This window comes from Orycteropus afer, unplaced genomic scaffold, assembly GCF_000298275.1.
Source record: "Orycteropus afer afer isolate SDZICR_OR568_19922 unplaced genomic scaffold, OryAfe1.0 scaffold00155, whole genome shotgun sequence".
Classification (NCBI taxonomy): Eukaryota; Metazoa; Chordata; class Mammalia; order Tubulidentata; family Orycteropodidae; genus Orycteropus; species Orycteropus afer.
Genome location: NW_006921742.1, coordinates 7,227,336 through 7,244,805, shown reverse-complemented (window position 1 = coordinate 7,244,805; position 17,470 = coordinate 7,227,336). Strand labels below are relative to the sequence as shown.

General features: G+C 40.4%; 1 protein-coding gene across 1 annotated transcript in view; it reads left to right on the top strand.

Moving 5' to 3' along the window:
- PDE7B (phosphodiesterase 7B) overlaps nt 1–17,470 on the top strand; it is a 200,694-nt gene that overhangs the window by 103,424 nt on the left and 79,800 nt on the right. The window contains exon 3 of the mRNA XM_007946318.2: nt 1–55. This exon is cut by the window's left edge and continues 4 nt beyond it. Within this exon, the coding sequence (XP_007944509.1) occupies nt 1–55 (55 nt within the window). The remainder of the gene's footprint in view (nt 56–17,470) is intronic.

The window sequence follows — 17,470 nt, the reverse complement described above, 5'->3', positions numbered from 1 at the left end:
GTTCCTGCTGAACGCCGCGGCTCCTACCCATTCATTGACTTCCGCTTACTTAACAGTGAGTAATCAAGTGTACTTGGAAAGGCACCGACGTTTTCATTAAAAAAAAAAAAAAAAAAATCCCTGTTTTGCTCTGAATTTCAAAACTCCCTGAGGTCTGCCTTCCTTCCTCCATCTCTCTCCTTCCAACTGGATCCTAACTCTTTGTCTCTCAATTTCCTCGCTGGTGAAGTAAGTCTGGCCCTCTTCTACCTCTCAAAGCCTAAGAAGAGTCAAGTGAGATCCTATCAGCTTTAAAAATGCAGATCTTACCAGTTGTGAAGCCCTATAGGGGAAGCTATGACTTTCATTATCCAGCATACTCTCTCCACCTTCAGCCAGGACTAAACTAGATGAGATTCTATTTTCTTTTCAAAACCCCACAGGAAAACCTATTCCCTTAGTAACCCATCCATTATCTAATTCTCACCTCTTTGTCTCATAGAAATCCCTGAGGTCCGCTCTTGCATTCCTGGTAAAACTCTTCACTGTGGCTAAGTCAGCTTAGTTGGTATTTATGGCTTCCTTCATTATGACTAACTCAGTTCATATTCTTTTTTCACTTTCCCCACCATATACTACTCCTCGTTTGGAGTTTTGCTTGACCTTTGGTTCATAATTCTTTCTCTTTAATATATGTCATATAAACCCACCCACTGCCTTCAATTCTGACACATAGTAACCCTATAGGACAGAGTAGAGCTGCCCCCATAGGTATTCCAAGACTGTAAATCTTTACAGAAGCAGACTGCTTCATCTTTCTCCCACAGAGAAACTGGTGGGTTTGAACCATTGACCTTTTGGTTCATTGCCAAATGCTTTAACCACTGAACCACCAGGTGCTTATTTATCATATATATATGGAGCTCTGGTAGCACAGTGCCTAAGGCATCTGCCTGCTAACCAGAAGGTTGGTGGTTCAAACCCACCAGCCACTCCACAGAAGCAAGACTGGACAATCTACTTCGTAAAGATTTACTACCTGGAAAACCCAGTGGGGGGTGACTATGAGTCAGAATCAACTCGATGGAAGTGAGTTTAGTGTTTATATCATATATAAACATATTTATGTAAATATACATGCAACAAAACATTTGCCATTGCAACATTTTTTACATGTACAACTCAGTATCATATATCACATTCATCACATTGTGCAACATCACTTCAGTCCACTTTCAAACATCATTCTCCTAATCTCAGATTCCTTTGGAAACCAAAACCAATGACCAGTCACTCCTCCAGATTTCATATCTTCTAGCTATCATAATCATCCTTCATTTTGGGCTAGGAGGGAGAAAATACATAAATTTCATCATTTGCTCTAAAGTTTTCAGTGTTTAGTTCTGATAATATGTCTCACCCATAAATTTCAAAGGGCTCGGGAATACCTACAGAATAGTACTTTCCATAAACAAGCTCAGGTGAAAAGCTAACTTGATTTTCCTTCACCCTTGAAAATTACTAGAAGAAATTAGCAATTTCTATTCTGATCCATGGAAGGAAGACAGGGCAATCTACTTTTGTAAAGATTTACCACCTTGGAAACCCAATGAAGGTCACTTTGAGTCAGAATCCACTTGATGGCAGTGAGTTTGGTTTGGTTTGGTTTTTAGTTCTGATCCTTAGATACTTGAAAGGCCAATAGGAAGTGATATGGCTTGTTAGCCTCCCATAATAACTATATTCAATAAGCTTCATTCAGGCATGAGTTAATGAGGTATAGTGCAATTGGCAGGAGCTCTGGTAGCATAGTGCCTAAGGCACTTGACTGCTAACCAGAAGGCTGGCGGTTCAAACCCACCAGCCACTCCTCGGAAGGAAGATTGGGCAATCTACTTCTGTAGTGATACTGCCTCAGAAACTTAAGAAGGGGTCGCTATGAGTTGGGTCTGACTTGATGGCAAATAACAACAACAACAGTGCTATTGGCTTTGAGTTCAATGTTATATATTAAATAAGGTGGAGTATCTATGATTTTTCTGCTCTTTTGTGAACACAATAACTTGGAATACTTCTTTCTGTACTAAAGACAATCTCCCTCAGACCACCCAAAAGATGCTTCTTAAAAGATAAAACTCTGGACCTAAGCAATCTTGGTTACAGCCTGTGAGGAGGTCTGCCACTGTTGACTTTCCTTATGACTTTGAATGGGCTGTTGAATGGCTACACTTGGGAAGTTAACACCTTTGACAGTCCATACTATATAGATTTCCCCAGGCTTGTACTTCCTTCAAGCAAGATAGGGAAAACAATAGACCATGACTCTCGACCAGCATCACAAGTTGTGGGGATAAAATAACCAAAAAGTCTCTTCAATAGTAGATGAGGTCTTACATCATGACGTCTAATATGAGGCATGAACATTAGGAAAATAGGAGGTATCTCACTTTGTAATTCTAAGGCTCCAAAGGTAAAGTCTTATTTTTTATCCCAATATTAGTAAGCAACATCAGCTGCTAATGGTGGTTATCATTGCAGATAAAAGAGTGGACTTTTAACTCTCTATATTGATCAGGTTCTGTAATTCTGGATATTTTACTATCAGCTTGGTTTACTTTTGTAACTAGGGGAAGAAAACTTTAAAAAATATGTAAAAAATAAATTCAAAGCAGGTAATATTTTATTATATTGTTATCTTGTTCACCGTGTAACAGGTCCTGCCCAAGCAGCTGCCATTCTGTCATCCCACTGCAGTAGAGTCTCCAGGCTCGCAGTGCACCCTGACTCAACCCCAGCCTCCTTTCCCTGACCCGGATGCTCTGTCTCTCCACCTCCATTTCACCCTGCCTGTTACTTATGGCCCTCCACTCAGCAAGCGACCGTGGTAGCTATCTATTCTAAAACTCCTTTTCCAACCTCTTCTCAACATGCTGCTCTGGATAACTTTCATTCATACCTATTTATCACTAATCTATGTTAAGGCAATAGTTATTTGCCTTCATCGTTGTTTCTTTTTTAACCCTTTCATGGCTTGTGGGACATACAGTGTCCACCTATATTTTCCACTTCTGGGGTTTCATGGGAAGATGCTATCACACTTTTAGTGCTGCCATCTGGTGGGGGCATGTATAATTGTGTGAATCTGAAGAAACAGACCTCATCCCATCAAGCCCAGCACTAGAGATCCCTTGGGACATATATGTCCCAGTAATTATATCAAAATACACATTAACTCAAAAAAATGTTTTTTTTTTTTCTTTTCATTTCATTCAAAACACTTTCCATTACTGGAAACACATATTTTCAACAAATATTCAAAACAGAAAATAACTCAGTCTCGGTAGGGTTATGTGGCCTCAACTATTTTTTTCCCTAGATGTATGTATAAAGTATTTCCCCTAAACAGACTACAAGTTTATAAAGGCCAATCTCTTTATAGTTACTGACAACTCAGTAATTATTGTTAATTTACCAATTAGATTAAAAAGACCCTTTAAAAAGATTATACTAAAGAATTCTAACTCCAACTCTTTCCCATATTGAACTAATAGCATGACTAGAACAGAAGATCTCGGAGATTTACCTTCATTTGTGCTTCTAGCCACCCCTTGTTAAATGCAGTAAGGAGGTAAACTAGAGCCAATGACATTACTGCAGTCACTTGCCATCATTCACTAATTAGTCTGCAAGAAGAGCGGTTGTCACCAGACAGTCACAGGTGTATGGTCTTGTGTGCAATATTTAGTCACATAAGACATAAAAGGCATATCTTCTACTACGTGACATACAGTCTACTTTATCTTTAATCTCATTCATGTCCTTATCATGGTTTGCCCAAGTTGTTTGTGTGTTCTTTCTGCTTAAAGGGAAACATTTTAAGTATGTAATTGATCCCCACTGTTCAGATTCCATATTTGAAAATTTTCCTACTCACTAAAATTTATTTGTAACCCCAAGTCATATTCATGCATTTTCATGGTCATTCACAAATATGAGCAGAGTGGTAAAAAATTTGAGTCATCCAATGTGCACTTTCCCAGATGAGGTCAAACAAGGTGATGTTCTGACTTCTTGTTTCAGCTCTCATACTGTAAACAAGTGTCCTTTCCGTCGTAGTCTGTATAGGGCCATATTTTTCACTTTTTTGTGCTTGTTGTTGGTGATTTCATTGTTCAAAATGGCTGCTAAGTGCAGTGCGTATGTTCCCAAGCATAAGAAGGACGTGATATGCCTTATCGAGAAAATACGTGTGTTAGATAAGCTTCTTTCCGGTGTGATTTATAGTGCTGTTGGCTGTGAGTTCAATGTTAATGAAGCAACAGTATATATTAAATAAGATGTCTTTAGAGAGAAAAAAAATCATCACATCAATTCCAACTCACAGTGGCCCTATAGGATAGAGTAGAACTGCCCCATAGGGCTTCCAAGGCTGTAAATCTTTGCAACAGTCGCCTCATCTTTCTCCCATGGAGTAGCTAATGGGTTCAAACTGGTGACCTTTTGGTTAGCACCCGAATGCATTAACCACTATGCCACCAGAATGCCTCCTCTAAACAGAAGCACACATAAAGCAAAATTATGTGTTGATCAAATAATGAAAACTTTGTTATTGTCAAAGGCTTCCAGGAACCTAACCTTTTATTTCTCCTAGAAGCAATGGTTCCGTATTCACTAATTCAGTGTTTGTGTTGATGTTATAGAACATTAACTACTGCAAATAAAAAGAATCAACTGTAACTTTTTAACAATTTCAAAATCAACCCTTCAGGAACAATTGGGGACCCTGGGTAATGCAAACAATTAAGTGTCTGGCTACTAATTGAAAGATTAGAGGTTCAAACCCACCCAGAGGCACCTGGGAAGAAAGCCTTGGGAATCCACTTCTGAAAGATCATGACCATTGAGAACCCTGTGGAACTCAGGTCTTCTCCGAAACCCTTGGGGTCACCATGAGTTGAAATCAACCTGACAGCAACTGGGTTGGGTTTTTTAAAAAGGAACAAGTTGACACTTGCCCCTAAAATCTTTTATTTTTATATCAAAGGATTCCAAGTCTACATGGTAAGTGCCAAAACTTCTTAAATTGGTTCTTTCTATCACTTACCGTAATTCTGAGTCAAGCTTTTCTAAGTATGGAGCCAGACCAAAGAGGTCATTCTCCTCAGGCACTTGCAGTTTTGCTCTCTCTCCCTCGGTGGAATCTAATCTAGAACTTTTTCCAATGATTTCTTTTATTTGTTGTTGTTGTTGAGAATATACACAGAACATATGCCAATTCAACAGTTTCCACGTGTACAAATCAGTGACATTGACTACATTCTTCAGGTTGTGCAACCATTCTCACCCTCCTTTTCTTGAATTGTTCCTCTTCCATTAACATGCACTCATTGCCCACTAAGCTTCCTACTAACTTCTCAAGTCGCTGTTACCAGTTTTAATCTAAAAGAACAAATCACCACAGCCTCTATTCACCCAGTGGGCCCCCCTTCAGCCTGCCTCCCTAAACGCTACAGTGAAATCCACATGACTCCTACTTCCTATCCGGAGTTTCCCTGGCTGTTTACCCTCTTCTACCCATCTTAATATATGCTTTGAAAATCTGGAACATAAGCAAAAATGCGTATAAAATAGTAAGTCATGTTGCATTTTCCCACTGGCCCAGCAGGACAGGAGACCTCAGAATTAATATCTAAAATAATACCTTCTACCAGAACATTGTTTCTAGATATTAAAAGAGATAACTTAGAACAGGAGTCGTTCAATGACAGCCTATGTGCCAAATCTGCCTTCCTCTGCTTATTTTTGTAAATAAAATGTTACTGGAGCACAGCCATGCCCATTTGTTACTTATCACCTTATGATTGCTTCTGTGCTACAACAACATAGTCGAGTCATTGCAACTGATATCACAGGGTCTGCAAAGCCAAAAATACTTAATATATGGCCCTTTTCAGATAAAGGAGCCCTGGTGATATAGTGGGTAAGGTGTTTGGCTGCTAAGCAGAAGGTTGGTGGTTCAAACCACCTGTTGCTCTGCAGGAGGAAGATGAGGCAAACTACTTCCACAAATATTTACAGCCTTGGAAACCCCCGCGAGGGTCGCTATGAGTTGGAATGGACTCAATGGTGGTGGGTTTACATATAAAGTTTGCCAATCTCTGATTTAGAATTTTGAATAGACTTAAAAGGATTTTATGTCATCTCCAAAGGCACATTCCGTCCAGTCTATTTTCTTTTCTTAATGTCACACTTTTTTTTTTTTCTTTTCAAGTTCCAAACGAAAAAAAGACAAACTTACTGCCATCAAGTCAATTCCGACTCATAGCAACCCCACCGGGTTTCCAAGGTGGTAAATCTTTATAGAAGTACATTGCTCCATCTTCCTTCTGCAGAGCGGGCTGGTGGGTTTGAACCGCCAGCCTTCTGGTTAGCGGTCAAATGCCTTAGGCACTGTGCCACCAGAGCTCCTTCTCAAGTTCCAGTGTGGGCCAACTTTCAGAAGCAGATCACCAGGCCTTTCTTCTGAGACCCCTCTAGGTGGACTCAAACCACCAATCTTTCAATTTAGGAGCAAGAGTGTTAGCCATTAGCGCCACTCAGGGACTCTGTTGTTTACATATAAAGTGGCCTTACATCCTGTTTTGAGTGGCAAGGTCCTAGTTTGTATCTGTTCTCCAGGCATAATTATTAATTGTGCCACCTTTCACTCTCAAAGTACCCTGATTTGCATAGTAAGTTACTTGGTCAATTGCTCATACAGTCATGCCTACAAAAAAGTACTTTAGTACAATACCTCTCAAATGTTGCATATATTACAGGAATGAAGACGAGAAAAGCTTACTAAAATAAGAGATCCACTCAGACCAATAGAAATATATATGACAGTTAGCCAGTTTAACTTCCCATTTACATTACACAATTTAGAAGAAAGGCATCTATATGAATTTCTAGATGCTCTCTGGACAAGTAGCAAGAAACTGTGGCTTCAAATGACCAGAATTACTGCTTAGATAGAGAGACTGGTTGAATCCCCAAGACTATGGGCCCAGTTACCCTTTGGGCCTGGAAATGGACTCACTTCTGTGGATTATCTCTCAGCCCAACAGTAGAAAGACCTACAAACAGAACACCTACCCCAGGGAGATGCACCCACCTACCCTAGGGAAATGTACCCCTTAGATCCATCAACCATGAGACATCAGAAGGGCAGCATTCACATAAAGGTGGACAGACAGGAATGCACAGATAACAAGGGCAAAGGGAAGGGGTAGGCACAGGGAGGAGATGGGAGGAGAGCGTTTATGGTTGGGGATTATAATCTGGGCCGTGAAGGCAAATGTGCATGAACTGTCCAGAGAAAACAAATCTGCTTGGTAAATTTGCACCCAAATCACAATAAAAAAATTAAACAAAGAAAAGAAAAAGAATCTGTGACTCAGCACCAATATATGAGACCCAGGAATCATAGACCTTAGAGAGTTACCTTTACACCTAAGCGGGAGGTACAAACCAAGTGAGACAAGAGTGACAATTATTTTTAGTCCAGATACGATACTGAAACACAACTGAAGTAGGCCAAGAGGGAAGAGAAGTGGAATGTTCTATTTCCCAATGCCTGTTTCCTATAGATTTATTCCATTCACTAATTCGGGGGGGAGGGGGGAATGAAAGAGGCAAAAAGGAGAGAGGAGTGTTGAGAGGCATGTTACCACAGAGGTGCGAGCAAGGAGGTCATTACAATTTTCTGCGGAATGGGAGGCTACAGTAGCCCCTTCTACATCTCTGTCTCCTGATTTAATATAATCAGTAGCCTGAGTAGATAATGACTAGGTTGAGATGTTCCCGTGGCAACCATTTCAGAGCAGCACACTGTGATTTCCACAGTCGCTCAGCAAAGGAGGTGATATACAAAGAAAGCATTCCCAGTGACTGTGGCACTGGAGGGAATTAAGCAGCTTCTGCGGGAGGTTCTAGGGGACCAAATATCAGCTGCCAAGAAGAGCCTGGGGCTCCAGAGCAGCCCCAGGGCTTTGCAGTAGTAGATTAATGAGCTATTTGGCTTTTCCTGTCTGTTAATTTGCTAATCTTGATTTTTAAAGCTCTAGTCCTCCAGACTTGCCTCTGTAGGCAAGGCCATTTTAGCCACACAAGCATGAGGGTAATTTTTAACTCCAAAATAACATTTTCCTTTGTTTATAATCTCTCAAATAGAACTAATCTGTACATAGATAGATAGCTGTCATTGCATGCACTCTGACTCATAGCAACCACAACAAAAGGAAACTGTGTCTCGGCCCTGCGTCATCCTCACGATTTGGGGCATGTTTGAGGCCATTATGGGGGTTGTGCCAATCCATCTCACTAAGGGCCCTCCCTCACCCTTGTTGGCCCTCTCTCTACTTCACCAAACACAATTTTCTCCTCCAGAGAGTGATCTCTTGTGGTGACATGTCCAAAGCAAGTGAGTCAGTGCTCTGTCCTGATCCATTGGTTAATTTTCAAAAGTAGATCATCAAGTCTTTCTCCCTAGTGTGTCTTAGTCTGGAAGCTCTGCTGAAACCTGGTATTGGAAATACTGGTCGCATACTCTCCAGCATTATAGCAACACACATTCCACCGCAGTACGACCAACTGACAGATGGGTAATGGAATTATGCTAGCTGAAGGCTGATGGTTCAAACCCACCAGAGCCACCTTGGAAGACAGGCTTGCTGGTCTGTTTCTGAGAGATTACCACCTTGAAAACCCTATGAAGCAGTTCTGCCCTGCACAGATAGAGCTACCATGAGTCAAAATCAACTTGACAACAACTGACAACAACAATGATGTATTTTTTAACTATGTTAATAAAGAAGTGACCTAGAGACTCAAATACTTTTTTAAAAGCTGCCCTCTAAATCATAGTTCACTCTGAAGCCATGCTTTCTTTAATATATAAAATACATTCATAGAAAGACTGCCAACCAAAAGCTACCCAGTGTTGTTATAAACCACCTGGTGCTTCCTCTTCAAGATGAAGGGGCAGTCTACTTACACACATATTTCTCCAAGATGGCAGCCTTTCAGTAATCTTCTAGATGCTTCTTCAAGAACCACTCCAAATGCAAAGATCCTGCACTAAAATGTCACAAGGTGAGTTTAGAGAAGCCATGCTCCCTATGATCTGTGCTTCCCAGGCAGAGAGGGGCAGGGCTGATTGGACACTAGTTCAGACTTCTCCCACTCATGAGCACCAAGGCAACTCCCATGATTTCAAAGCTCAGTATCTACCTTCCTCAGGGAGAAAGGCAAGGCATCACTTGTGGTTGTGGTGCTTCTGACCACCTAGATCACGTTCTGTGGTGTGCACTCAGGATTTCTGGCTGCCATCACCCCCTGCACTTCAGATGCAGAAGTGCCTGACCAGGAGGGGTCTGGCATTACTGAAGACAGAGTTGATGGAGTCCTCACTATTCCACTAATTCTCTATCACTGTTCAATCAATGAGCATGAAGTAGGCAGAGTACCCAGGGTGGAGATACAAACATGGAGACATAACCACTGCTCTTAAGGAATATACACAGATGTTAAGAAAATAAATTATGTTCTAGGGTGATACATTAATAATATACGCATAAAAATAAGAGTAAAAGCAGCAATAATAAACTCCAACTTTCCAAGATCATGAACATGGCGCAGGACTGAGCAATATTTCATCCCCTGTATATAATGTCACCATGAGTTGGAGCCAACTCAATAGCAACCAACAGGAATCTAATAAGAATAAACATAATATGAAAAAAGATATGTATACAGCATTCACAGGAGGGAACTCTGAGGAACTTAGAGAAGGAAATGATTCATTCACTCTCTTGGGAAATTAGGGAAGCCTTCCTGGAAGAGTTAAAACATAAGCAGTTTTTGAACCACCAATGACGTAAAGCAGGGCTGCATGCTAAGGCCAACTTTTAGTTGTTGTTGTGAGGTGTTGTTGAGTCATCTCCAACTCTTAGCAACCTTATTTACAGCAGAACAAAAAACTGCCCAGTGTTGTGCAAGCTCCATAATCCATGCTAAACCTGAGCCCATCATCATAGCCACTGTGTCAATCCACCTGGTTGAGGGCCTTCCCCTCTTTCATTGACTCTCCACTTTACCAAGCATGACATCCTTCTCCAGGGAATGATCCCTTCTTACAACATGACCAAAGTAGGAGAGACAAAGTCTGACCATTCTTGCTTCCAAGGAGCATTCCAGCTGCACTTCTTCCAGGACAGATTTGTTAGTTCTTTTAGCAGTCCATGGTACTTTCAGCATTCTTTGCCAGCACCACAACTCAACTCAAAAGCATCAACTCTTCTTCAGTCTTCCTTATTCATTGTCCAGCTCTCACATGCATATGAGGTGACTGAAAATACCAAGGTTTGTGTCAGGCACACCTTAGTCCTCAAGAAGATATCTTTGCTCTTCAGCACTTAAAAGAAGTCTTTTGCAACCAATTTGCCCAATGCTACACATCGTCTGATATCTTGACTGCTGCTTCCACTGGTGTTGATTGTAGAACCAAGTAATATGAAGTCTTCGACAACATCTATCTTTTCTCTGTTTATCATGATGCTGCTTACTGGTCCAGTTGATTGTAGAACCAAGTAATATGAAGTCTTTGACAACATCAATCTTTTCTCTGTTTATCATGATGCTGCTTACTGGCCCAGTTGTGAGGACTTTTGTTTTCTTTATATTGAGGTGTAATCCATACTGCACACTGTAGTCTTTAATCTTCATCAGTAAGTGCTTCAAGTCATCCTCACTTTCAGCAAGCAAAGCTGTGTTGTCAGCATATCGCAGGTTGTTAATGAGCTTTCCTCCAATCCTGATGCCATGTTTTTCTTCATATAGTCCAGACTCTCGGATAATTTGTTCAGCACACAAATTGAATAACTATGGTGAAAGAATACAACCCTGGCGCACTCCCTTCTTGATTTTAAACCATGCAGTGTCCCCTTGTTCTGTTCGAACAACAGCCTCCTGCTCTATGTACAGGTTCCTCATGAGTACAATCAAGTGTTCTGGAATTCACATTCTTCTCAATGTTATCCACAATTTGTTATGATCCACACAATCGAATGATTTTGCATAGTCAATAAAACACAAGTAAACATCTTTCTGGTATTCTTTGTTTTCAGCCAAGATCCATCTGACATCAGCAACAATATCACTCATTCCATGTCCTCTTCTGAATCTAGCTTGCATTTTTGGAAACTTTCTGTCAATATACTGCTACAACCGTTTTTGAAATATCTTCAGTAAGATTTTACTTGCATGTGATATTAATGATATTGCTCAATAATTTCCATATTGTGTGGTATCACCTTTCTTTGGAATGGGTACAAATATGGATCTCTTACAGTCAATTGGCCAGGTAGCTATCTTCCAAATCTCCTGGCATAACAGAGTGAGTGCCTCCAGTAGGGCATCCGTTTGTTGAAACATCTCAACTGGTATTCCGTCATTTCCAGAAGCCTTGTTTTTCACCACTTCCTTCAGTACAGCTTCAACTTCTTCCTTCAATACCACTGGTTCTTGATCATGCTACCTCCTGAAATGGATGAACATCAACCAATTCTTTTTGGTACTGTGACTCTGTGTATTGCTTCCAACTTCTTTTTATGTTTCCTGCATCATTCAATATTTTGCCCATAGAATCTTTCAATATTGCAACTCAAGGCTTAAATTTGTCTTCAGTTCTTTTAGCTTGAGAAATGACAAGCATGTTCTTCCCTTTTGGTTTTCTAACTCCAGGTCTTTGCACATTTTATTATGATAATTAACTTTGTCTTCTTGAGTTGCTCTTTGAAATCTTCTGTCCAGCTCTTTTATCTTGTCATTTCTTCCATTTGCTTTAGCTACTCCCCATTCAAGGGCAAGTTTCAGAGTCTCTTCTGACATCCATTTTTGTCTTTTATTCCTTTTCTGTCTTTTTAATGATCTTTTGCTTTCTTCATGGATGATATTCTTGATGTCATCCAACAATTCCTCTGGTTTTCAGTCATTGGTGTTCAATGCATCAAATCTATTTTTTTAGATGGTCTCTAAATTCAGGCGGGATATATTCAAGGTCTTATTTTGGCTCTTGTGGACTTGTTTTAATTGTCTTCAACTTCAAGTTGAACTTGCATATGAGCAGTTGATAACCTGTTCCACAATCAACTCCTGGCCTTGTTTTGGCTGAAGATACTGAGCTTTTGCAATACTTCTTGCTACAGATGTAGTCAGTCTGATTCCTGTGCACTCCATCTGGCAAAGTCGACATGTATAGCCACCATTTGTGCTGCTGAAAAAAGATATTTTCAGTGAATAAGTCATTGGTCGTACAAAATTCTATCATGCAATCTCCAGTGTTATTTCTATTACCAAGGCCAAATTTTCCAACTACCATTGATTCTCCCTTGTTTTCAACTTTTGCATTCCAATCACCAGTGATAACCAGCACATCTTGATTGCATGTTCAGTCAATTTCAGACTGCAGAAGTTGATAAAACTCTTCAATTTCCTCATCTTTGGCTTTGGTAGCTGGTGCATAAATTTGAATAATAGTAGTATTAACTAGCTTTCCTTGTAGACGTATGGATGTTATCCTATCACTGACAACATTGTACTTCAGGATAGATTTAGGGCCATTCTAAAATCTGCTTCAAGATCTAAGGAACCAGGAAAGAGTTGTCAACAATCCTACTCAACTTCAAGTTTCACTGAAAGATATGTAATTAAGAAGGAGCAAAGCTGAGAAGTCAGGAGAGACCACCCAGTATTTACTGACTGAGAAAAGCCATATTAAAGAGAAACAGTTTTCACCTTCTAACGCTAGAACTGAAAACTGTCTTTGCCTTTTGTTACCTAGATGACTTCATTTCATAGATTTACTTCTTTTCTGAGTAATGAAAAATGAAAAATTGAATCAGAGTGGCCAATATTTTCTCTGGGTTATCCATCATTCATTCATTTAACAAATGAAAGACTCTCTCTATGCCAACTAGGCCGTAAGACTAAGGGGCCTCTAGGCCACATCACCAACAACTAACATAGCCTTTTATCCAATGGCTAGGTTCTGTCTCATTGTGGGAATGGAGTCTGCCAGAGACACCAAACTCAAATATCTGAACAATTCCTTTAAATTCAATAAGGATTGGGGACAGGGCAGGGAGGGCACCCAGTATATCCTAGCCATGGACTGAATGAAGTGTCTGAATGCTTGAAAGGAAATCTTGAGAAACTTCCTCAAAAAGCTAACAATCTCTTTACATGGACATAGCAAACACATATTAAATCAAGGACCATACAAGAGATTAAATGATTTTGTTTTAAAATAATTGACATAGACAGTAAAGCAGAGACAAGAGAAAGCAGAGATTATTGACATGTTCTGTGCATGATGGTCATGTGTTGAGTCCTAAAAGATAAGATAGAGTGCTGACTGGTTAAGGAATTGCCTACAACGTGAGCTGACATATGGGGGCTTCTAAATCATCAGATCGAAATAAAGTACAAAATGTGAAAACAAAATATGTTGACTAGAGAAATAACAAAAGGCTTAGAATGAAAGATAAAAAATTTTGAATTTGATTCATCAGAGATCACTAGACAATTTTGAGGGGATAAAAAGGGACAGGATAAAAGGGAGTTTAAGAAAATTAACTGATATTCATGTGCAGGAGCGTGGTAGTTAAGGTTGTATGCCAACTTGGCTGGGCAGTCACTTCGAGTGGCTTGGCAGCTGGATGCAGTTATTCCCCTTGATGAGATTGGATGTGGTGTAATCAACTCCATGGTGGAATCTACTGTGAGCAAATAATCAGTTGCCTTTGAGCTGTGGCCTATTTCCAGTGTATATGAGAAGCTCTGAAAAGGGTCTCTAGCTTTTTGGCACACTTAGACCCTGCATTTGGCCAAGTCTTGGCCTGCTGTGTTGCCTGTCAATCTTGGGATTGTTGTTGGACTTGAACCAGTAGTCTGCCTTGCTGCCTGCTGATACTGGGATTGTGCCATTTTACCTATTGATCTTGGATTCATCACCCTCAGCAGCCAGCAGCTGCATGAGTCAGAAAAAGCCTCCAGCTCCAGTGAGCCTGGAATAGGAGGTAGGGCTGAAGTCCAAGACTCAAGTGCCTTCACCCAGCCCTTAGAGCCAGCAGTCTGAATTTGGACTGCTAGCCTCCTAAACTGTAAGAGAATAAAGTCCTGTTTGTTAAAGCCATCCACTTATGGTATTTCTGTTATAGCAGCACTAGAGAACCAAGACAAGGAGGGACAGACTCAATGAATCAAGAGAAATGCAATCAGGAGGCAGATTATGATGGCAATAGAAGAAGAAACATAAATTCAGAGATGGTGCAGAAGAGAGGAGACAAAACTTAATGATACTATGGGGCACCCTAGGGGTTGGTCTAGCCATCTGAAAAATTGGTGGTGAGAGCAATGGTGAGGAAAGTTGGATAGTGAATTAAGGGAAAGATGGGGAGCTCAGTTGGGACAGGTTGAGTTTGCAGAAGAGTGAAGTGAAAATGTCCAGGAAAGAGCTGGAAATATGGGATTGGAGTGCAGCTAAGAGATGCCTGCTTTGGAAAGTCCAATAAGGAACCATTATCACCTATGAGTCACGTGCCCAAAACAGAAAATCAGGTATCACACAGGATCCTATCATTTTAGTTCATTATAAGCTAGGTTTAACAAAGCACTACAAGCCTATTGGTGATAAAGCCCACAAAGAGGTGAGTTTTACCAGCAGTTGATTTTCCTCTGTGTAAAACTATCTAACCACCACATTCAGATACCACCACCACCATCATGGACTCTATTTTGTGCAAACATGGCTGCTTGTGTCAGAGCTCAAGGCATTTGCTAACTCCCCTGAACTCAGCACAAAGAAACAGCAGCAATAAGGAACTGCAGCACTTCTTGAGCAAAACCATAACCCACTCTGAGTATTTCTAGCATAGTGGCTTCTTTGAATTTCTGGAGACAGTTAAATGTAGACAAAAACAGGAGTAAATTGAGTTTCTTTTTGATTGAAGTTACCCTATGAGTCACTGAGCCAGAGTGACTTGTTTGTTAAATAAAATTAAAGTCAACCTCCTACCCAGCATCAGGCACAGCCTATCTCTTGTGACTTATTAATAAACAAAATGAGGAATTATTTCTTCTTGTTGCCACCTACCCTCAAGTTTTCAGAAAATCTAGAAGACTTCTCATGGTTTCCATTCTACTATATATATGAAAATATATGTATAGAGAGAGAGATAATCTCCCCATAGGAGCTCTGGTAGCACAGTGCCTAAGGCACTTGACTGCTAAACAGAGGCTTGCATCATCCACTCCTCGGAAGGAAGGTGGGGCAATCTACTTCCGTAGTGATACTGCCTCGGAAACCCAAGGAGGGGTCACTATGAGTCGGGTCAACTCCACGGCACATAACAACAACGACAACAATTTCCCCATCCTTAATATCTTGTAAGTCTTTCCAAACTAAGATCTCAAGGATAATACACAAGATCAAGAAAATCTTGTTTTCTTTCTAACTAGCAAGCCAAATTGCCTTGGGCACCTGGGTGGTTTATTACTTATAAGTAACCTTCAGAGAGAGGGCAGTAGAGCTGGTGCCTGGGGGAGATGGCAGTAATTACTGAGAAAAAGTCCCAAGGGGAATGTGGCCTATGCCACTGCACCTAACAACTGTGGCCACAACAGCATTAAGAGGGGAGATGCTTAACCCCAGGGACAAGACAAGCAAGGCCAGATGTAGTCCCTTTTAGGCAAGGCTCCCAAAGGTTACTGGTCTCCTAAAGGCCCAGATGTACAGGAGGGGCACCACACACACTAGGTTTACCAAAGAGGCCCTTCACAATCCAACTGAGGCCACCTCTCCTGCTTGCCTACTCTGGATGCCCTACCCAGAACTCAAACACTACACACAAAACCATTGTCAGCAGAGAGAGTTAATGGACAGACAATGGGCTTTGAAATCAGATCTGGGTTTGAATCCTACTTCCTTTATCACCTTGGGAAAAGTATGCAAGCTACTTACCCTTAATATCCACACATATGGAAGGTGTTATTAATCCACCCTCATCAGATTGTGGTGAGAGGTCAATAAGGCTAATGAGTCCAGCAGTCTGTCTTGTTTATAACAGACCATCAATAAATGTAGTGGGACATTGAATGTACCTTTTCCCTCTGCTGACTACACCCCTTCCCAGCCACCTCTTCTCCTGAAAAACGCCTATTTACCTTTTGAGCCCTGCCCACGCATCCTGGCTTTTGAAAAGCTTTCGTCCACCTTCCCAGGAGGACTGACAGATCGTTCACTCCTTTGCACTCCCACTACATCCCACAAAAGCATCCATCCCACTGTAACTCCAGCTCACTGAACCTGGATCTCTAGAGAAGGAGCCCAGTACATGTTCAGAAAGTACCGCAACAAGCCTGGCTCTGGTCCTTCAGTGCGTATTTGGGAACAACTAGTATAGGTCACGTGTAACGTACATATATCACTACAATAATGATTATTATAATTATAGCTAATATGTGTGAAGCCCTTACATGACAGATACTGTTTTGCATGCTTCAGATGGATTGACTAATTTAATCCCCCGCAGGATCCCGATGAAGTAGTGCTCTATTTCCGGGGAGGAACTGAGGTTCTAAGAGGAGAAATAACCCATCTATAGCCATCCAGCTAGTAAGCTAAAATTCAAACCACAAAAATTTAATTCCAGAGAACAAGCTCTTAACTATAATGGAATATAATTCTTCTCTATATGTGAATTTTAATGTTAAAAGGCAATACACATATGCAATATATTCCTTTTAGGTACCACAGACATGACAGTTATTCCTGTTTAATATTTTTCATACACTTTAACAGTCATTTCCTTCTTACAGTATATTTAGATTATACAGTTTCCTTTTTGGTATGAAACGGTTCCAATATTATTAAACAAATATTTCTACAATTTAATAAGAGGATATGTGATTGAAACATCTAAGGAATCATTCGATTTGACACCATTTCAACTGTATTTTTCAATATCCCTAGTGCACTTATACAAGGTCCAAGTGACAAGTTGCTCTTTTCATCACCCGACCTTGTGTTCTTTGATAAGAAAGAGAAGGGTGTGGTGGTGACAACTGAGGACACTTGTCAGCCACCTCTGAAGAAGGAAATGGAATCGCTACTGTGACAAATTAAAGTCAGATTTGTGGCTGCCACCGGTTGCTTTAATTTTTCTCAAGAGGGAGTTGGTTATTTCCTGTCATGCAAACTGTGCATCATTGAAAGAAACAGTTTCCCCAAATGTTTATATTAATAAAAAGAAGCAGGATACAAAATTGCATATCTAGGTAGAAGTTCTTAGTTATATATTAAAAAAAATACTGAAAGTAAATACACCAAAATTTTGACAAGGATAATTTTGAATTCTTTCTATTTTTCCTTTTCTACTATAAATAAATTATC